Source organism: Oncorhynchus clarkii, chromosome 1, assembly GCF_045791955.1.
Source record: "Oncorhynchus clarkii lewisi isolate Uvic-CL-2024 chromosome 1, UVic_Ocla_1.0, whole genome shotgun sequence".
In the NCBI taxonomy this organism is placed as follows: Eukaryota; Metazoa; Chordata; class Actinopteri; order Salmoniformes; family Salmonidae; genus Oncorhynchus; species Oncorhynchus clarkii.
Genome location: NC_092147.1, coordinates 81,639,182 through 81,661,863, shown reverse-complemented (window position 1 = coordinate 81,661,863; position 22,682 = coordinate 81,639,182). Strand labels below are relative to the sequence as shown.

At 41.4% G+C, this 22,682-nt stretch overlaps 1 protein-coding gene across 1 annotated transcript in view; it reads right to left on the bottom strand.

The window, feature by feature from the left end:
* LOC139409174 (WASH complex subunit 2-like) overlaps positions 1-22,682 on the bottom strand; it is a 35,633-nt gene that overhangs the window by 10,925 nt on the left and 2,026 nt on the right. The window contains exons 2-14 of the mRNA XM_071153998.1: positions 6,863-7,015; positions 6,418-6,582; positions 5,866-5,937; positions 5,590-5,760; positions 5,184-5,277; positions 4,949-5,010; positions 4,752-4,808; positions 4,343-4,432; positions 3,984-4,086; positions 2,124-2,236; positions 1,858-1,912; positions 1,558-1,611; positions 523-620 (exon numbers count right to left, since the gene is read on the bottom strand). Of these exons, the coding sequence (XP_071010099.1) occupies positions 523-620; positions 1,558-1,611; positions 1,858-1,912; positions 2,124-2,236; positions 3,984-4,086; positions 4,343-4,432; positions 4,752-4,808; positions 4,949-5,010; positions 5,184-5,277; positions 5,590-5,760; positions 5,866-5,937; positions 6,418-6,582; positions 6,863-7,015 (1,287 nt within the window). The remainder of the gene's footprint in view (positions 1-522; positions 621-1,557; positions 1,612-1,857; positions 1,913-2,123; positions 2,237-3,983; positions 4,087-4,342; positions 4,433-4,751; positions 4,809-4,948; positions 5,011-5,183; positions 5,278-5,589; positions 5,761-5,865; positions 5,938-6,417; positions 6,583-6,862; positions 7,016-22,682) is intronic.

Here is a 22,682-nt window from a genome sequence, read left to right as displayed (position 1 = left end):
ATCTGCAGTATAAAAACAAAATAGGGACTAAATATGCATTTATTTACAAAGCTAACAGACTATTTCAATAACCACCCTCCATGAAGACAATATGTTCATGTTTTCGTTGTGTATTTCTGAATCTTTCCCTTTAAATCGGCATAGAAATGCACCTCAACGTAGATTGGTATCAAGTTGATTTTGATTGGTCTAACCTGCAAAAACACCTCCAAATGCCAAATATGGAAGATATAGACCCAAGAGCAGCGCAGTCGAAACTAGCAACGGTCACAACAAACAAACATTCTTATTTCATCAACACTGTCAAGTATAAGTATACTAAAGTTAAATTGCAGAGAACAATGTAATGATTCATTGTGTGTGATTTATAATGACATGGGACAAAGAAAACCATGTTTTGACACAACTTTCATAGCATCCTCTTGAATTGCCCCGTTTTTCTCTACATTCTAAGGTAGTGAGCGGAGTCACTATGATACAGTATAGGTAAAAACAATGCTCTGTACACGTGTGTATATTCACCTGTTCTTCCTCCTCCATCTCACTGAAGATGTCACCATCCTCATCACCTCCTCCAAACAGATCCACTGTCTTCTTCTGCTTGGGTTCCTCCTGTCCAGCTGAACACAGGTAACAACACATTATGAGTGCTTGTGCTAAAGACAGTTATAGTGTGGCAAGATCTAAGATGTGAAACTTACTGCATGAACAAAAATAAGGTGAACACTTGATTCACATACCTAAGAGTAACTGATGTATTGGCGTGATGTCAAAGTAAGATTTTCACTGATATTTTACGATCATTGATCTCAAAATGGGATCTCGCCCATCATGCTAGCGAGAGAGAGAAGTTACAGTTTGATTGACTGAGTTGGATTTATTAAGGCTTTCGCCGGTGAAGAAGTGATCCTCCTCATCGTCAAACAGCCCCCCTAAAGCGGTCTTTCTAGGGACTGATGTCTGAGTCTTGATGGGTTTGACTAGACTGCCGTTCTCTCTACCCTCCACTGAGTCAGAGTCATTAGGAGTGCCAAACAGGCTGTTCTCTATGGGGAAATAAGAGGACAGGATAGACTCGTCAGATAAAGTCTGGAGAGGATAAAATTGTCAATACCATCACAGAATTGTCAACATAGTACAGTAGACTGTCTGTGGTCATGTATTGTAATAGTATTTAGTATGAATTTAATCAATCCAATTCAGAAAGGCAGGACGGTATCTTTAGAGGCATTATGTTCTCAAGCCACAGAAAACTGTCTCTATCATTTGAGTAACACTGTTATTACGGTTTACTCTTTGAAAGGCCTTGGTTGTCCTTAGGGCATGTTTCTATGCTCCCGAGTGGCGCAGCGGTCTAAGACACTGCATCTCAGTGCAAGAGGCGTCACTGCAGTCCCTGGTTCGAATCACATCCGGGCTTGATTGGGAGTCCCATAGGGCGGCGTACAGCGCCGTCCAGGTTTGGCCGGTGCAGGCCGTTATTGTAAATAAGATTTTGTTCTTAACTGACTTGCCTAGTTAAATAAAGGTTAAATAAATACATACAAATTGTATTACCTGGGAAAATTGGCACAGCCCCTGAAGGAATCTTCTTAGCAGGCTTGACAGGTTCTGGCAGGAACACAAAGATCAAATGAATAAGGTAACCCACGACAAATAAATTATAAACAGTGACCACAGCCAATACACAAAATTAACAACATTCTCAATTCACTTACAAGAAAACATCCTGAAAAGGAAAGCAACCATCTAAACTTGCAGAACAAACAAAAAAAAAATGTTGATTGCAAAACATCTAGTGTGTCCTAATGAAAACATCCTTGGTGCTTCAACAGATAGTTGTATGGCTATTATTACCTGTGATCTTCTCCTCTGCTACAGGCTGTTTAGGTGGATCAGAGAACAGATCCCCCTGGACAACAAACATCATATTATCAGGGTTTCAGACAAAACTCATTTAATGTACTCTTCGGGAGCTTTTAAAAGGCTGTAGATTGATCTGGTTTTCTTTGAACAGTTAACTTATTGATTTCTATCCATCATATTATGTGAAACAACAATGGGTAAGTAACATGTAAAAAGTAAGACATGGAAGCTACAAAATGGCGTTCATGTGAGCCTACCTCAAACAGTCCTCTCCCTCCACTGAAGAGGCCCCCTTTTCCTCCAAACGGAGAGAAGTCCTCGTCCTCCATCTTGGGTGGCCCGAATAACTCCTCGCTGTCATCTTCATCAGCTACAACACAAACAGGTGTTAACAACAAGTCAAAACAAATACTGGTAAACACTGCAATGTCATGACTGCTTGTCAAATGACATCTAATTCAGTCCCTTTGGAGCGAGACCGACTCCACTAATGCTCTTCTGACTGAAGTGCTATGAATTAACAGTTAGCTTAGCAGGTACAATATAATTGGATACATAGTGAGAGAGATTAGGTGCTTGTACACAATGCGCAGTAAAGAAAACTATTTTAGATGAGTGAACTGCTGTCCTACCCAGTGGCCTCTCAGCCTTGGGCTCTTTCTTTACTGTTCTTCTTACAGGATTCAGAGAAGTGACACGGGGAAGGAAACATGAGCATGCAGAAAGAACAATGATATGTAGTGAAACATCTATGTGCTGTTGTAATCTGCCAACATTATTTGCATTATGAAATCACATGTTGTATTATGGCCTACATTATGTGCAAATGTACCAACTGAAAACACATCTTGGAATGTGTATGGAGCAAATAGTGGCCATAATAATCAAAACAGAGAGGACAGATACATGAATTTAGATAGATTGTTATTGAGTGAAGTGTAGGATCATTAGTCTGGGTGCCAGACTGTGTTCCGCACTGCACAGAATTACAGTGGCCAGAAAAAAAGTATGTGAACCCTTTGGAATTACCTGGATTTCTTCATCTAAGTCACAACAATAGACAAACAGTGTGCTTAAACTAATAAGAAAGGAGAAAAAAAAGGCACAGCACACCAACATCAAAACCTCACCCAACTGTAAAGTATTGTGGAAGGAGCATCATGGTTTGGGGCTGCTTTGCTGACTCAGGCCTGGACTCCTTGCTATCATTGACGTAAAAATGAATTCCCAAGTTTATCAAGACATTCTGCAGGAGAATGTTAGGCTGTCTGCCAATTGAAGCTCAACAGAAGTTGGGTGATGCAACAGGACAACGACCCAAAACAATTAAATCTTCAACAGAAGAAAATACGCCTTCTGGAGTGGCCCAGTCAGAGTACTGACCTCACCCCGATTGAGATGCTGTGGCATGACCTCAAGAGCGGTTCACAAACATCCTCAAGAATATTGCTTAACTGAAAGCGTTTTGTAAAGAGGAATGGTCCAAAATCCCTCCTGACCGTTGTGGAGGTCTGATCCGCAACTACAGAAAATGTTTGGTTGAGGTTACTGCTGCCAAAGGAGGGTCAACCAGTTATTAAATCCAAGGGTTCACATACCTTTTCCACCCTGCACTCTGAGTGTTTACACAGTGTGTTCAATAAAGACATGAAAACGTATCATTGTTTGAGTGTTATTAGTTTAAGCAGACTGTGTTTGTATATTGTTGTGACCTAGATGAAGATCAGATCAAATTTTATGACCAATTTATGCAGAAATCCAGGTATTTCCAAAGGGTTTACGTACCTTTTCTTGCCACTGTAGATAAAAAATGCGAGCAATTGTCTGAGGATGGTGCTGGACCCTCTGACATAAAAAGGACATTTTGATGAAAAGGCTTTAAATAAAAAGGGTAAAAATCCAGGCATGTCACATTACTGCAAAAGACACAGGGCCATACGATCATATGGCGATAAGTTAGCTAAAGCAGAAACACACTGGTACCCAGGCTAGCATATGAGCTCATACAGTTAACCTTCATAGAAACCATGATATGTTTAACATAAACCAAAACATGGTGGAGGTGATAATGGACGTGCTGAATAGTTTGTAATTCAGGTCATATCAACCCAACATACATGTGCGATCTCCCTCTGGCTTGCTGATAGGTTCCCCTTTGATTCTGGCGGCCAGCTCATCAGCAAAGGATGATGGTCTTGGGTTCTGAATGTGACACAAAGACTTCCGTAAAAGAGAGGTGGAATAGAACATCAATATTCATGTAAGGGGACATGCAATTAACTACAAAAAAATATTTCACATTTATGTCTACATTCAATAGCGGAGACATGACACAATCATTATGCTCCCTCAAGTCATAAAACAGATGTATTAGCAATGTTGACTTAGCTGGATAAAGGCTAGTTATATTTCATGAATGATCTGTCCATCATATTATTAGTACCAGTCTCCACCAGCAAACCATAATCAAACATACCTTTCTGTCATCATCATCATCTTCGTCCGATTCTCCGAATATGTCTGAATCTCCCTCCTCGTCCTCATCATCACTCAACATAGACAACTTCTGAAGGGGAAATCATTCAATGTCATCCATGAGGTTGCAAATCAAATCACAGTCCTCACTAAGGTGTAATCATTACCATCATCGCCATAAACAGCAGCATGCTTATGGCCAGTGTCTAGAGTGTAGGTAGGATTCAATCAATCACACTTTTCTGTTGTGTTTCATGATTGATTAAATTGGCAAATACCTCAATCATCCCGTGTCAGAATTGTGTACACAGCGATACAATCCTGTACGTTTGTTATTGTTATCACAGAGATATTAACTGACTCTGGGTTTGATCCTCGACCCTGACAGTCACAGTGAAATTGACCTTCACCTTCTTGTTAATGGTGCCTGGCCCCTCCTCATCCTGGTCGAAGTCATCGTCTGACTGCTGTTCACATAAACACCACAGGGATAATACAGTTATCTAAATCAAATTGTCAGTATTTTCAACTTATTTTGAGGATAATAATAAGGCCAACTTCACACTTAAAAAAACATCTGACTCTTTCTGGATGAAAAAAGACTTACGTTAGCATCTTTGCCATCTTCGCTCACAATGACGGTGTCGCGATCACTGTCGACTGACATTTCTGTGAAGTAAAGAATGACATCAGTTTCACTTTCTCTCTGAGAAACACGGCTAATGTTAGACGAGAAACACTATGCTTGGAAGAGTGTTGAACACGAACAATATAAACACATGCCAAGAATACACACACTTTCCTTCAGTAGAAAGAGTACATGAAGAACAGAGGTGATCTACCTTCACTGGAGAGGTCTCCCAGTCCAACGTCTTCTTGCCCCATAAAGAGCTGAGAGCCAATCAGATATGGTAAAGGCCTGTCCACATACAGGTCCTTCAAACAGAGAGAGGTGGGTTAGAGAAGGAAAGAAGGGGAGGAAGCAGTCAGAGAAAACATTATTGGTCAATACGGGCAGAATCATTCAAATCAAATGATAGTCAACAAATAATAAACGTGTACATCAGTTGTCAAAGTGCTTAACCTGTCCTACACCCCAAAGACAAATCAAAAACAGTGGCATGGAAACATTGGCCATCCTCCCTAGACTAGACTGGGCAGGTACTAATCCTAACGTGATATCTGGAGGCGTGAATAACTTGAATTCTCTCTCTAATCCTGTATGTTTCCAGATTATTCCAAACTCACCTTGGGCTCCAGTATGGGCTCCACTCTGTCTGTGGCCTCCTCGTCCTCCGAGTCAGAGTTTCCTGCCTTGACGTCTAGCTGCTCAAATGCAGAGTCCAGTACCATCAGACCGTAGTTCACTGCTTCCTGCACCTTAGGAATCAGCTGGGCTTCCTTCTGCTCACGAGTCTTCTAATGCGGGGTAATTGAATTTAACTATCCCCGGGGAGGAACTTGCGTTGTCACAGTGCTATACATGTCACAACACATCAAGGAAGGAGTAGGTAGATGATTTACCTGCTCAGGCGGTCTCTCCAAGGCCTCAGGCTTTGGCACCGCCTCCTCCTCCACCTCCTCATCATACACTCTCTGATGAGGTCAACAAATACAAATATCAATAACATATCACACAATCAATACAAGAAGAATGAGTTAGAATCTATCAATGTAACACAGCACCTTGTGATAGTGAACAAAAAGAGGCGGCACCATGAGCAAGCAGATCATTAAACACAAGAGTCATCAGTTCCTCATAGTTCTGTACCGTGTAGCACGATTAATCTTTTCTTCATTTTGTTAAACGCTTGTGAAGTTTCAAAATATCTGGGAAATGTAAAATACAGCACAACCATCCTCTAAAGAGGGGCACAAAGCTCAACAGAGGAACAAGACATTGGTCGTGTTCTTTTGGGCACACTGTAGTAAAACAAATTTGAAGCAAAACAAAGTACATCTGGATTACTTATTAGACAAATCAAGGACAGGTAGTCCTTCCCCTGTTTCAGTCCGTTTTCTTCCATTAAAATGCTCTAATGAAGACGACCATTGTATTTCCAGTCCACAACGTACGTTTTCAATGAATTGTGTGTTGGAGAGCATGAGGAAGTCATTGAAGACGGTGTGCATGCAACAGTCTGTGGCCTTGGTGTCTCTGATCAGTCCATCCAGCTGCTTCTCTATCTCATGAGTCTTTGACAGCATCCTCTGGGAGAAGTCTTGCAGGAACAGGAAGAGCTGTGGAGGAGAGGATACCAACAACTGTTTAATCTATTCAACAGTGTATCTGATTGTTCAGTAGCAGATGTCTTTGCCACAGCGAAAAGGATAGTGAATCTGTTGCATTGCTGTTTACAACGCTATGTGAATGCTCTACCCATAACATGTAGAGAGAGGCTGAGAGCCTGCCTGCCTGCCAGTCTGTTTCAGCCACCAGACGATACACTGTTAAATGCATTAGAAACAGCTGGGTATTCAGAAACTGAATAATAACTTGGAGATAATAACCAAAGCCTACTCCTGAGTCTGCAGCCAGGGACCAGTTGGCGCTGGTCTGTCGCATCTCTTCCAAGGTCCAGAGTCTCTCCCACACCTGGCCATCCTTCCCTGTGTGATTGCTCTTGCTGCTCTTGCTGGGGACATTTGCCATGCCAACCGGCAACCCGCTCATCTGAAACAATATTGAAGGATTTATTCAGTGGGAATAACCTGGAGAAAACATTTCAAACGGGCGTTCAGCATGGACAATAACGATTTAAAAGTTATCTACAGTTTAGGTCAAACTGAACGCCATCCATTACCTGATTTGTCAAAAATAAACCCAAATTATATAATTTAGGTAGTAACACAGGCATGGGGTTGGCAAATGCGAGCAGATTAGCTAGCTAGTTTGGTACCCTAGTTAGCAAGCAAACTAGTTTTCGAACATTGTAGGTGCAATGCTTCATTGGGAAGTCGCAAGCTTTCGCAAAATATCATTTGGAATGTTATCTAGGTATAGGACGTTAGTTAGTTGAATAAATGTTAATGCACTGCCAGAGACTGGCTGGCTAGCTAGGCAATGATTCATTTAGAGCATACTCTCGCACTTTAAGGGATATTTTTACTAAACTCACCTTAGTAACTGTTGTAAAAACTGTTGTCCACGTTAGTGAAATATGAGCCCCAAAAGTCGTAAAAAGAGACTCGATTATGCTAAACTCAGCCGTTCCTCAATGAGCTTCTGACAGTTCGGCCATATTCTGTCTGGAGGCAATCAGCTGACGGCAGTCACCTGACTCAATGCAACGTTACCACATCAAATTGGCTATAGTAATCAATACATACAGGTCTTTGTTTGTATGGTATGTAATGTGCATGTTGAATGCATTGTCATGTTATTGAATTGCATGCAGTTTTCCTTAGCTAGAATTGTTCATTTATTTACTCTAGGCCTAGTCTAATCTTTTGAGAAACACTGCAGTTCATTCATTTTTGTGGACTTTCTACCTCTGACGTCACCCCATTGAAGTTGACGATTCAAACGGTCCAAGGTTAAGGTTAGGTAAGGGTAGGGGTTTGTGTAGAGACGTCCCAATGATAACGTCTCAAGGTTAAATAAAAGTTAAATTAAATAAAAAATAACCTTGGGTTGTCACTAGTTATCACAAGCACAAAGTCGAAATTGGCTATATGGTTAAAATGTATGAATACAAAAATGAGATTTTTGGCCTTTAAGGTTAGGCATTTTTATTTATTTATTTCCCCTTTATTTAACCAGGTAGGCTAGTTGAGAACAAGTTCTCATTTGCAACTGCGACCTGGCCAAGATAAAGCAACGCAGTTCGACACAACTGACTGAAGAGTGGTACTCAGTGATGTGTTACATTAGCCCCAAACATAATGCTTTATATTCAGAACATAAAGTTCTGAACATAAAGTGAATTTCTTTGCCAAATTTTTTGAATTTTACTTTAGTGCCTTATTTTATTTAACCTTTATTTAACCAGGAAGGGCTCATTGAGATTTGACATCGCTTTTTCAAGAGCGTCCTGGCCAAGATAGGCAGCACAAAGTCATTACACAATTACAGACAGACAACATGCAAAACTACAAGTAATCGAGTAAAAACAATAGAATTCACAAGAGTATAACAAAATCATAAAACAGCTAATTAAAAACATTGATATGTCAGGGAATCAGTCTCAAAATCCTTCATCGTGATTTAAAAACACCAATCGGGACAAGTTCTTCCAGTTGAAAAGTATTTTGTAAGGCGTTCCAAGACGATGACGCAGAGTACATAAAAGCCCTTTTACCAAATTCAGTTGGGACATTTGGAACAGTTAGCAGGGTAAATTCCAGCAAACAGAGAGAGTACCCACCACATTTCTGAACAGTAAAAATGGCCAAAAATAATGGTAGTTAACCCAAAATGGCTTTGTAAATAAAAGTATACCAGTGACTGAGCCTACGAGTGACTAGAGAAGGCCAGCCAACCCTGGTATACAAAGTGCAGTGGTGCGTAAGGGTTTTGCAGTTTCAAATAAATCTCAAAGCGCCATGGTAAAGGGTGTCAATTGATCTCAAACACTGAGCAGAAGCATTCATATATAAAATATCCCCAGTCTAGTTAGGGCATACATGTAGCTGATAATAGCCTCCTTCTGGCTTCAAAAGAAAAACAGGCCTTATTCCTAAAATAAAATCCCAACTTCAGTTTAATTTTTTTTGTAAGTTGTTGAATATGCAATTTAAAAAAGAATTTTAACTTCTAAAAATTCCAAGATATTTATATGTTACAGTCTCAATCTCATTTCCCTGATAGGTTGTAATAGGAGAAAGGTTCAGAGATCTATTTCTTGCTTTAGAAAACCACATTAGTTTAGTTTTGTCAGTATTGAGGATAAGCTTCAACTGACACAAGGTATGTTGAACAGTATAAAAAGCAGTTTGCAAGTTCTGGAAAGCTTTTGTGAGAGACGAGGCACAACAATAAATAACAGTATCATCAGCATAAAAGTGAAGTTGTGCATTTTGCACATTTTTGTCTTAATTATTTATATAAATAGTGAATAAGAGGGGGCCAAGTACAGAGCCCTGGAGCACACCATTACAGACAGATAATTTAACAGACATGAGCCCATCAAATTGAGTACACAGAGTTCTATCAGACAGATAGTTAGCAAACCATGCAACTGCATGGTCCAAAAGACATACACTCAACAATCTCTGCCTCAGTATAGCATGATCAACTGTATCAAAAGCCTTAGAGAGATCAATAAAAAGTGAAACACAGTGCTGTTTTTTTGTCAAGGGCTTCAGTGATATAATTTACAACATTCATGGCTGCTGTAATTGTGCTATGCTTCTTCCTGAAGCCTTATTGGCAGATTGATAAAATAGAGTTAGTATATAAAAATATAAAAAAGTTGCAAAAAGGGTGCATGTTTTGGAATACTGTTATTCCGTACATGCTTCCTTCTTTTTACTCTGTCTTTTATATTAGTATTGTGGAGTAACTGCAATGTTGTTTATCCATCCTCAGTTTTCTCCTATCACAGCCATTAAAAAAGGATCTGACCCTTTTTTTCCATTTTCACCTAAAATGACATGACTCAAAATGACCCAAATCTAACTGCCTGTAGCTCAGAACATGAAGCAAGGATATGCACATTCTTGATACCATTTGAAAGGAAACACTTTGAAGTTTGTGGAAATGTGAAGTTATGTAGGAGAATATGACACATTTAATCTTGTAAAAGACAATACAAAGAAAAAACACGTTTTTTTTGTACCATAATCTTTGAAATGCAAGAGAAAGGCCATAACGTATTATTCCAGCCCAGGCGCACATTTGGATTCTGGCCACTAGATGGCAGCAGTGTATGTGCAAAGGTTTAGACTGATCCAATTAAACATTGCATATTTTTTCAAAATGTTGTATCAAGATTACCCAAATGTGCCTAATTTGTTTATTAATACATTTTCAAGTTCATAATTGTGCACTCATCAAACAATAGCATGTTATTCTTTCTTATTTATTGACTCAAGAGATTTCATTTCTAAAAACATAATTTCACTTTCACATTTATTGTCACGCCTACTCCTGCTCCCCGCTCCAGCGCTCGACGTCGCCGGTCTACTAACCACCTGTCACGTTTGTTGTAAGGAAGAGACCAAGGTGCAGCGTTGTATGCGTACATTCTTTATTTAAGAATGAACACTGAACAAACTAACAAAATAACAAAACGAACCGTGACGCTAATATGAGTAGTGCAGACAGGCAACTAAACATAGAACAAGAACCCACAAACACAAAAGGGCAAATGGCCACCTAAATATAATCCCCAATCAGAGACAACGATAAAGAGCTGCCTCTGATTGGGAACCATATCAGGCCACCATAGACATATAACCTAGACCTACAAACGCACACCTGCTCCCCATCGTTACGCACACCGGGACCTCATTATCACCTTGATTACTCTACCTTTATTTAGCCCTCAGTAGCCTCAGTCATCAAGCAGTATTGGTTTTGTTCACGTTCTGTACACTTCTCCTGTTTATCTTCATGATTCTCATTATTAAACTCACCTGCATCCTGACTCCCAGCGTATATGTCACAATTATGGGAGTTTGTGTCTAGATCAGAGACCCAAAATCTCAATTTAATGTGGAAAATGTACTTTCTTTTATTTATTTTGTTGTGGTATCCGATTGGTAGTTACAGTCTTGTCTCATCACTGCAAATCCCGTACGGACTCGGGAGAGGCGAAGGTCGAGAGCCATGAGTCCTCCGAAACACAACCCAACCAAGCCGCATTGCATCTTGACACAATGCCCACTTAGACCAGAAGCCAGCCGCACCAATATGAGATAGAACAAGGTCATCCCTGCCGGCCAAACCCTCCACTAACCCGGACGATGCTGGGACAGAGCCTGAACTCGAACGCAGAATCTCTAGTGGGACAGCTAGCACTGCGATGCAGTGACTTAGACCACTGCGCCACTCAGGAGGCCCTAGTGTGAATACTTTCTGAAGGCACTATAGCAGCAAGAGGCAAGGGTTACCTAGCAGTGTATGCACCCACTCCACTAGGGGCCTGGCAGTGTTTTGGGCATTGTTTAAAGGGTTGACTGTAGGAGATATTTGTGCTGCGGCGAGTTGGGCATAATTTTTGTGATGTTTTATCGCTCGGATGTCACTGCTCCAAGTGTGCATACAGCTGGTACAGGGGAAAGTCACGAGGCAGTGTGCCGCAATACCCAGACTGCCGCATCTGGCAGGGTCAGGTCTGGGCGGTCTGCCATGGGCTGCCTCATTTAGTATCAGTTAGGGTTGGCTTGGGCAGGATTATATTTCCCCTTAGTATGTTGTACCCAAGTCGACTGACTGAAAGGGAACGTATAACGTTATGACTATAACTACTGTTCCCTGAAGAAGAGAAATGAGGTACAACACCTGTTTGGCCCCGAGCCACCTCTACCTGGGCTCGGTGAAGAGCGGTATTAAATTGAAGGAATGAATCCGAACCTCGCTCTTATCACCTGTGCAAGGCGGGGCTTCCAGCGAGACGCAGATTTCATTGGCTGCTTCTACTTTTCCAGCACCATTTCTACTTCAACATTTCAACATAAACTAATCACCTTTGCTTAGTCTAATACAGTGACAACTAAAATATACCAAAAACGATCTAGTCCAATCAACCTAAGCTAAATATGATGTGGCTGTCCATGGTACTGATGTGTGTGTGTGTGTGTGCGCGCACGTGCATGCAAGTAGAAAAAATATCACTCTACTTATAGAGAAACGCCAATGCCATCCTCCTTTTTCATGTTGCCTAAATGGTCTATGACTCTGTCACTACAGTACACGCTTTTTATTTGCTCCCTAGCCTAACTTCCTTTCATGGGCAACGATACGCTAGGCCAGCTAGTTAAAATTAGCATAGTACATCTAGCTACATGTTGACATCCATCCTCTCAGGCCAGGGGCACAATGAATGTATGAATTTATGGTTGGATCAGAATTGTCGTTATAATAATTGGCCAGTACTGAGAATTAAGTAAAACCAGAAGTCCAAAGCCTTATCTCCATCCATGGCAATTTTTTTGCTAGCTAGCCACCGGAAGACAACAACAAACCTAGATGCAACAAATCAAGTTTTTTTCTCTCAATAATGGTGATTGGCTTGTGATCTGATTTGCCTGAAGCCAAATCCAAACTAACTTCCCTTGACACTTTCTTTTGGTGCACCAGGACCATTCACAGCTGAGCTCACTCTGTTTAGCTCAACGCTGATTGGCTATTATTTTATTTTTAAATTATCAAGGGAGGCCAAATGCTAGCTGGCTTCCCTTACATTCAATGCTACGGGCGGCAACAATGTCATGCTCTTTCTACCCAGACAACATCAGATAGATGGCCTACACATACAGAGACAGAGGGGCACTGTATCACTCTCTCTGATGATTTCTCTGGTGAGATACATTCAGCCACCTGCTAATTGAAGGAAATGTATTAAATGTATTACATTTATTAAAACACACAGAGACGAAAGATAGGGGGGTGCACCTGCAGTCCACAATCAGCTCCTTGGTCTTACTGACGTTGAGGGAGAGGTTGTTGTCACGACACCACACTGCCAGGTCACTGACCTCCTCCCTGTAGGCTGTCCAATCATTGCCAGTGATCAGGGTTCTAAGCTTGGTGAAGCATTAGAGTTCTTGGGAACAGGAATGACGGTGGTCAGCTTAAGACGTGGGGATTATAGACTGGGACAAGGAGAGACTGAAAATGACCGTGAATATGTCTGCCAGCTGTTCTGCGCATGTTCTGAGAATGTACTCTGGAATACTGTGTGGCCCCATGGCCTTGTGATTAAAGACCTTACTCAATTCAGCCTCAGAGAGCGAGATCACCCAGTCCTCTGGGTTGGTGGGGGCCCTTACCCTCAGTGGTGTAAAGTACTTAAGTAAAAATACTTTAAAGTATTACTTGCAATAAGTCGTTTTTTGGGAGTATCTACTTTACTATTCATATTTTTGACAACGTTTACTTTTACTTCACTACATTCTGAAAGAAAATATTGTACTTTGTATTCCAATTTCATTGACACCCAAAATAACTTGTTACATTTCGCATGCTTAGCAGGACAGTAAAATGTTCCAATTCCCATCAAGAGAACAACCCTTGTCATCTCTACTGCATCTGATCTGGCAGACTCACTAAACACAAATGCTTCATTTTTAAATGATGTCTGTGTGTTGGAGATAGCCCCTGACTAGCCGTAAAAAAAATAATAATGGCGTCTGGTTTGCTATAAGGTATTTGAAATTATTTAAACTTTTACTTTTGATACTTAAGTATATTTCAAACCAAATACTTTTAGATTTTTACTAGTAGTATTTTACTGGATGGCTCACTAACTTGAGTCATTTTCTATTAAGGTATCTTTACTTTTAGTCAAGTATGACAATTAGGTCCTTTTTCCACCAATGCTTGTGCATGGCACGGCGTTGTTGTTGTAGAAGCGTGCATAAAATGCATTGAGTTCGTCTGGTAGAGGAATCGTTGGGCAGATTACGGCTGGGTCTTCCTTTGTAATCTGTAATGGACTGTATCCCCTGTCTTATGTTGCGGGCTTCTTAGCCTGTGTAATATGATTCCACCTTATTCCCATATTGTCCTTTTGCTCATTTGATGACCCTGCGGAGGTCGTAGTGGGACTTCTTGTACTTATTCCTGTCTTTGGCTGTAGCCTCAGGGTTGACTGTGAAAGCTTTGTGTGCCGTAGCACTGTCCTTGTCACGATCGAGTGTAGAGACGGAGAAGGCGCAGCGTGAATGGAATTCCACATCTTTATTATGTGAAACTTAAAACAAAACAAGAAACAAACAACGACCGTGCAGTACTGAGGTGCAACATGCACTGACTCAAAAACAAGATCCCACAAAAAAACAGTGGGGAAATGGCTGCCTAAATATGATCCCCAATCAGAGACAACGATAAACAGCTGGCTCTGATTGGGAACCTTACCAGGCCATTATAGACATAAAACAATCTAGATAACCCACCTTAGTCACACCCTAACCTAACCAACAGAGAATAAAAGGCTCTCTATGGTCAGGGCGTGACAGTACCCTCCCCCCCCAAAAAATTGGGGCTGTCTTTTGGGCTTTCCATGTGGCCGCGAACCCCGGCATCGTCGCTGTCTTCCCTTCTCTCCTTGCGTCTGTTTCCACGGAAGGCTTTCATCTCCTGCCATAATTCCTCCCAAGTCCAGGATGTCTTCTCCTCCTTTATCTCCTCCCAAGCCCAGGATACCTTCTCCACCTGGGCACGCTGCTTGGTCCAGTTGTGGTGGGATCTTCTTTCACGTTCGTTTGAAGCATACTCGGACCAATGTGCAGCGTGCTGAGTTCCACATCTTTATTTTTGTGAAACTTACAAAACAAAAAGAAAACAAACAACGACCGTGCAGTACTGAGGTGCAACATGCATTGACTCAAAAACAAGATCCCACAAAAAAACAGGGGGAAATGGCTGCCTAAATATGATCCCCAATCAGAGACAACGATAAACAGCTGCCTCTGATTGGGAACCATACCAGGCCAACATAGACATAAAACAACCTAGATAACCCACCCTAGTCACACCCTGACCTAAGCAACATAGAGAATAAAAGGCTCTCTATGGTCAGGGCGTGACAATCCTTTAGTTTAGCGCCAGCCTCTGTGTTAATCCAGGGCTTTTGATTGGGGAAAAAGCAAACCTTCACTGTGGGGCCAACTTCACCGATACATTTCCTAATGAAGCCAGCGACAGTGGTGGTTAGCTCATCAATATTATCGGCGGAGTCTCTGAACATATTTCAATTAGCGCTAGCAAAGCAGTCCTGTAGAGTAATTTCTGATTCTGATGACCATTTCTCAATGTAGCGAATCACGGGTACTTCCTGTTTGAGCTTCTGCTTGGAAACAGGAGTACGGAGTCATGATCTAATTTGCAGAATGGGGGACGAGAGAGGGCCCCGTTTGCTTGATTGTGGGTAGAGTCTCAGTGGTGTAGGACTTTATTGTCCCTAGTGGCAAAGGAGATGTGTTGGGCATCACGTGTCTTAATGACACAGAATTAAAACCACCAGCAACAAGAAAAGCAGCCTCTGGGTGCAAGTTTTCCTGCTTGTTTAAAGCCTTGTACAGTTTGTTAAGTGCCAGCTTGTTATTTTTCTTGTCCTGAGGTGGAATGTATACAACAGGCACAATAACAGCTGAAAACTTCCCTGAGAAGTAGAAGGGTTGGCATTTGACTATCAGGTATTCCAAGATGGGTGAACAATGGGTCGACTGCGCTCGAGTCAGTACACCATTTGTTGTTGATGAAGAGGCAAACCCCTTCCTCTCTTGATTTCCCTGACTCCACTGTCCAGTCTGCTCGGTGAATGGAGAATCCATGGGGGGTATCTTGTTCAAAAGCCATGTTTCAGAGAAGCAGAGAATATACAGTATTTTGGCGTTACAGTTATGAGAATATACACTTAATGTCAAACAGAACATACCCAGAACATGTTCTCAGAATATACAATATTAATGTTCTAGACACGTTTCATTCAACGTTTCAAGAACACCTTGTCACAGCTATGATTCTGACTCAGATGAGGAGATATGCTCTTGGAACCAACCCCTCTCATCCGAAGACATCAGCACTGCCTGCAGGGTTTTCACTGACATAGAGACAGCCATGACCGAGGATGAAAGTCTGCCCTTGTCTCCATTGCTTCCGGCCAGAGAAGTGGTGGTCAACCTGGTCACCAACCTTCTGATGGACATCGGACCTGGCCACGGGTCATGACCTCTGAAAGGTCAGCTAGGGCGACCCTGAGTGACATCTGCACTGCAGGACCTGGCAAGCGATCAACTGTTGAAAATAACCATAGATACTGTGGAGACCATCAAGGATCTGCTACTGCACTACTCCAGATCAGTGAGGCCTAGGATTGTGAAGTCACTCCACAGGGATGGTGGGGCCAATGGGATCCTACTTTGCGCTGAGAAGAGCCGTCAGCACCAGGAACATGAAGCTGACCACTGCCATTACTACAGCGGTCACAAGAGAGATTAATCAACTTGGGGTTCGTTTTCAACACTCCTCAGCCTCAAGCTCAACCTCAAAGCCAAGTTTAGTCACAGCCATTCATACACAGACACACGACAACTCTACACCGTCAAGCCATACTTAATGTATATACAACAACAGGTATACAGACAACCAGCAGTGTTTGTGACTTTGAAACATATAGTCCCCCTGCTGTTTTGAGACTGTACCAGTATCTGCTGAGAGCAATCCCCAGAATAGGTTGAGAACTGACCTTTGCAAGGTAGATGCATTTGCCTGTATGAAACCCAAACTACAACTGAACAAAATGCAGTCCTAGCAGTTGAACTTCACCCCTGGTGATCTCTTGAATAAAACTCTTACAGCATTCTTAGACCAGACCTGTGGTAAAGCACTCCTAATTAACACAGAGCTGCTTTCTACAAGTGAAGCTCTGGCAGACCACCTGCGAGTCCTAGTCCAGAAACATCTGTCAAGAAGATCTCAAAGATGCAACAATATCAAAATCAAACTGAGACAACTGGCCAAATCCAGACAGGACAGAATCACTGCCAGCATACTGACAGAGGCCATCTACCTCCACTTTGTCCACATAGTTCCTTCAAATCAGATGTCCTTCTGGCATACCAGGAGATGTACATGTACAGTTGAAGTCGGAAATGTACATTCACTTTGGTTGGAGTCATTAAAACTCATTTTTCAACCACTCCGCAAATGTCTTGTTAACAAACTATAGTTTTGGCAAGTCGGTTAGGACATAACGATATAATTCATGCCTTACCTTTGAGGATCTTCTTCTGTTGGCACTCCAATATGTCCCATAAACATCACAAATGGTCCTTTTGTTAGATTAATTCCGTCGTTATATCCCCAAAATGTAAATTTATTTGGTGCGTTTAATTCAGAAAAACACCGGTTCCAACTCGCCCAACATGACTACAAAGTATCTAATAAATTACCTGTAATCTTGGTCCAAACATTTCAAACAACTTTCCTAATCCAACTTTAGGTATTTTAAAATGTAAATAATCAATCAAATTTAAGACGAGATAAACTGTGTTCAATAGCGGATAAAATAAAAGTGGGGTGAACTCCAGGTCACGCACCCCAAACAAAACAGTCCACTTGGCTATACACCCAGAAAGGAAAGGGCTACTTCTTCATTACTCAAAGGAAAAACATCAACCAATTTCTAAAGACTGTTGACATCTAGTGGAAGCCATAGGAACTGCAAACATATTTCTATTAAAACAGGCTTGCCATAGAAAACTAATGGAAAACAGATTGACCTGTCTGTTATACTCACAGACATTACTCAAACAGTTTTAGAAACTTCAGAGTGTTTTCTATCCAAATCTACTAATGATTTGCATATCCTAGCATCTGGGCCTGAGTAGCAGGCAGTGCACGCTTTTCATCCAGACGGGAAAATACTGCCCCCTATCCCAGAGAGGGTTAGGACATCTACTTTGTGCATGGCACACGTAATTTTTGTTTACAGACAGATTATTTCACTTATAATTCACTGTATTACAATTCCAGTTGGTCACAAGTTTACATACACTAAGTTGACTGTGCCTTTAAACAGCATGGAAAATTCTAGAAAATTATGTCATGGCTTTAGAAACTTCTGATACGCTAATTGACATCATTTGAGTCAATTGGAGGTGTACCTGTGGATGTATTTCAAGGCCAACCTTCAAACTCAATGCCCTTTGGACCATTTGAGGCGCAGGCTAAGGTTAGCCTACATCTAGACGGCTCCTTCTGGAAACCCTTGACTCTTGAACATTCCTTAGCTAGGAAAACTAGTAGAAAGTCTATAAATAGAAAATGCAGTTGTGTAAAGTTAGTATACAGTTTATTGTAGCATTAATGGGTCCACTCATTAGCTAGGTAACTAACTAGAAGAACGAGGATATGGTAGCTCAAGTTGAACCGGCGAACAAAGTTTTATTGCCCTTGGAGTACAGGCTAACAGAGGGATAGGAGGGAAGCCCCCCAAATTTAAAAATAAAATAAATCATCTGGCTCACTCTAACTTGGTAGAACTCAGAGGATTGGTTATCATTGTCCATTCAATCAACCCACTAAACTAGTGTCGTATCAGAGGTAACTGAACCAGGGGCGACTCCCCCCCCCCATACTATCCCAATAAGCCCCCCTCCCCGCATAATAGACCTAGAGGGTTGTTACGATATTCTTCTCTGTGTAAATTATAACAATTTGTTTTTCAGGTGGGGTTGGAGATGGAGACACCAAATAAGGTGGGTGTCTGCTGGGATGTGGCAGTCAATACCGTATACCCACTTGCAGTGTGCTATTGATGAGGACAATTAAAGTGATAGCAAAACAAACTGCACTGAATGACCAGAATTTACAGACCTTGAATTGAACTTATAATCAAAATAAAGTATGTATCTGATGTGATCCCCTCTAGGTATATTTTCAGATAGTTTTATTTCATTTTATGTATAGCTCAGTGGTTAACATGTCATGGAATACATCTACCTGATAACTGCAGCCTTGTGGTACAGCAGTTTCTTCAGCTAACTTTAACACTTTCGCTTGGAGGACATCTGTGGTTTTGAGCTGCGTTTATGACCAGTGTTTGTTTCCTGTATGGATACAGATAACGATTGATGTTTCTCTTTCTATCGTCTCAAGATCTGTGTGCTTTATTTGGAGTCAGAAAGAGTTAATATCTTGATGTTGTAAAACAGCAAATAAAAATGTAAGGACCGACGCCGGACTGGAGAAGCAGGTACAGAGAGTCAAACATTGTTTCAGGAACGGACATGGAACACGACAGGAACAGCGTCAGCACACAGGAAAACAAGGACATAAGACCAACAATCCCGAAGCAGGGAACAGAGGTAGGAAACATACAAATATAGGGAAGGAAATTACACAAGTAATTGAGTTCACGTGAGCCCAATGAGCGCTGATGCGCGTGACGGGGAAGGCAGGTGTGCGTACTGAAGGTGGCTTGAGTGGTGTAATGTTGGGGAGACTGGTGCCTTCAAGCGCCAGAGGAAGAACGGGAGCAGGCGTGACAGTACCCCACCCTCCACACAGCGCCACCCAGCGTCCAACCTGGGTGAACCGGTCGAGAAAGGGGGAGCAGGGGTGACAAAAAAAACATACTGGGGTTGTGGTAGGCCTAATTGTGGGCCAGAACCTGGTTTTGTTTTGGTCTGTGCCTGTGGAGATCTTGGTCAAAATCTAAATAAATCACTCTACTTAAGTTTTCGTCTACAAATAATGAAAATGCATTAAATAAAACCAATTTGTATTTGTAAATCAATTGTAGTGGCTAAGAGCCTTGGGTTAAACTCCTAAAATATAGGCGTATTGCTATCTGCAGCTGAGGGGTGCAGGCCCTGCCTTTCATAAAGTAAACACAACTTTGAACATTGGGTTGCAAAAGATAATGATTACTGAATGTTGCTGAGTGATCTGATTCAGAGTAGGCCTATTTACAGTACTGATGAGCATTGAATGCATCAGTATTGTATTGATTTGCATTGTGGTTGAAGACTCACTGAACACAGTAAATCATCCCCCTACAGACAAACAACTTAACCCTGAGTTCTGGCCTGTGTACAGCCATATTACATGAAAAAACAGAAGCAGGAAGAGAGTTACAAACATTGATATCTATAAACATCCGAATGTAGAGTCAGTGTCTTTTGTGTCTTGATCCTTGACACATACATTTGTGCATGCATAGCCTAACCACATGAAAAAATAATATAGTATACTATGGTATGAATAGTATTTATTGTAGTATTTACTGTACTATTTACTGTATAAGTAAGCATTTCACGGTAAGATCTACACCTGTTATATTCGGTGCATTTGACAAATAAAATGTTATTTGATTTGTAGCATAATGTAGTATACTGCAAGGGGTTTGAACCGGTTCAGGGAACAGAACCCAAAAATATTTTTTGGGGTGGAGGAACAGAGTCAGAACCAGGAATGAAAGTGATCTACAGTATATTGTTCCAGAACAGAATCTTTTTTTTTAAAAGCATGGTTCATAATTTCTTATGTTCCATTCCCAAGAATAATGCAACAAAGCTCCTGTCCAAAGCCCTCACTCCTTCACTCAGCAACGTATTCCAGTGTCTGCCTACCTGCACAAGGAACGAACCCCAACACTACACATGAACGAGGGATACTACAGTGTGTAGTATAGCATTCTACAGCATACTACATTTAATTATAGAACTATATAGTAATTACTGTAGTATTCAATAGTACAATCACAATTCCAGTGGGTCAGAAGTTTACATACACTTAGTTGACTGTGCCTTTAATCAGCCGGGAAAATTCCAGAAAATTATGTCATGGCTTTAGAATCTTCTCATAGGCTAATTGACATCATTTGAGTCAATTGGAGGTGTACCTGTGGATGTATTTCAAGGCCTACTTTCAAACTCAGTGCCTCTTTGCTTGACATCATGGGAAAATCAAAAGAAATCAGCCAAGACCTCAGAAAATAAAATTGTAGACCTCCACAAGTCTGGTTCATCCTTGGGAACAATTTCCAAATGACTGAAGGTACCACGTTCATCTGTACAAACAATAGTACGCAAGTATAGGAAGAAGACGCTTTCTGTCTCCTAGAGATGAACGTACTTTGGTGCGAAAAGTGCAAATCAATCCCAGAACAACAGCAAAGGACCTAGTGAAGATGCTGTAGGAAACAGGTACAAAAGTATCTATATCCAGAGTAAAACGAGTCCTACAGTATATCGACGTAACCTGAAAGGCTGCTCAGCATGGAAGAAGCCACTGCTCCAAAACCGCCATAAAAAAAGCCAGACTACGGTTTGCAACTGCATATGGGGACAAAGATCGTACTTTTTGGAGAAATGTCCTCTGGTCTGATGAAACAAAAATAGAAATGTTTGGCCATAATGACCATTGTTATGTTTGGAGGAAAAAGGGGGAGGTTTGCAAGTCGAAGAACACCATCCCAACTGTGAAGCATGGGGTAGCAGCATCATGTTGTGGGGGTGCTTTGCTGCAGGAGGGACTGGTGCACTTCACATAATAGATGGCATCATGAGGGAGGAAAATAATGTGGATATATTGAAGCAACATCTCAAGACATCAGTCAAGAATTTAAAGCTTGGTCACAAATGGGTCTTCCAAATGGACAACGGCCCCAAGCATACTTACAAAGATGTGGCAAAATGGCTTAAGGACAACTAAGTCAAGGTATTGGAGTGGCCATCACAAAGCCCTGACCTCAATCCTATAGAAAATTTGTGGGCAGAACTGAAAAAGCATTTGTGAAAGGAGTGTGCAAGGAGTCCTACAAACCTGACTCAGTTACACCAGCTCTGTCAGGAGGAATGGGCCAAAATTCCCCCAACTGTGGGAAGCTTGTGGAAGGCTACCTGAAATGTTTGACCCAAGTGAAACAATTTAAAAGCAATGCTACCAACTACTAATTGAGTGTATGTAAACTTCTGACCCACTGGGACTGTGATGAAAGAAATAAAAGTTTAAATAAATGATTCTCTCTACTATTATTCTGACATTTCACATTCTTAAAATAAAGTGGTGATCCTAACTGACCTACGACAGGGAAATCGTACTAGGATTAAATGTCAGGAATTGTGAAAGACTGAGTTTAAATGTATTTGGTGTGAGGTGTATGTAAACTTCCGACTTCAACTGTACATGTTGACTGCATGAACTTTAGAAAAACCATGTGATCAAGTCTCCTTCAAGTCGGCTTCTCACCAACTATGCAGCCATCGCCTGGCTAGTGGGAGCATTATTTGTCAACCAATCATTCCTTCTTAACCCCCAAAATATATACACTGTATAGCACTTGACAAAATTGTGTTTGGTATGCAGTGGCAACCTATAAAACTGTTCAGTCTTAATATGCTGTAGCCTGGGTGTGTGTGTGTGTGTGTGTGTGTGTGTGTGTGTGTGTGTGTGTGTGTATGTGTGTGTGTGTGTGTGTGTGTGTGTCAGAGAGAGAATGAGTGAGATTGTCAACTAAATTAAATGCAAATGGCTTTCAGAATATTGGGAAAAGATGGTTCCCATCCCGATCCTGTTGGGGGTGGCCCATAGGCCCATAGGCATCAATGCATTAGCAGCTTGGTCTAGTCTGCTTATTTCATTATCTGCATTAATTCACCCATCTTTGTGTAATCAGTACTATGTTCCAGCAGAGGGCAGCAGTTCAGCAGTCTTTGGTTAAACT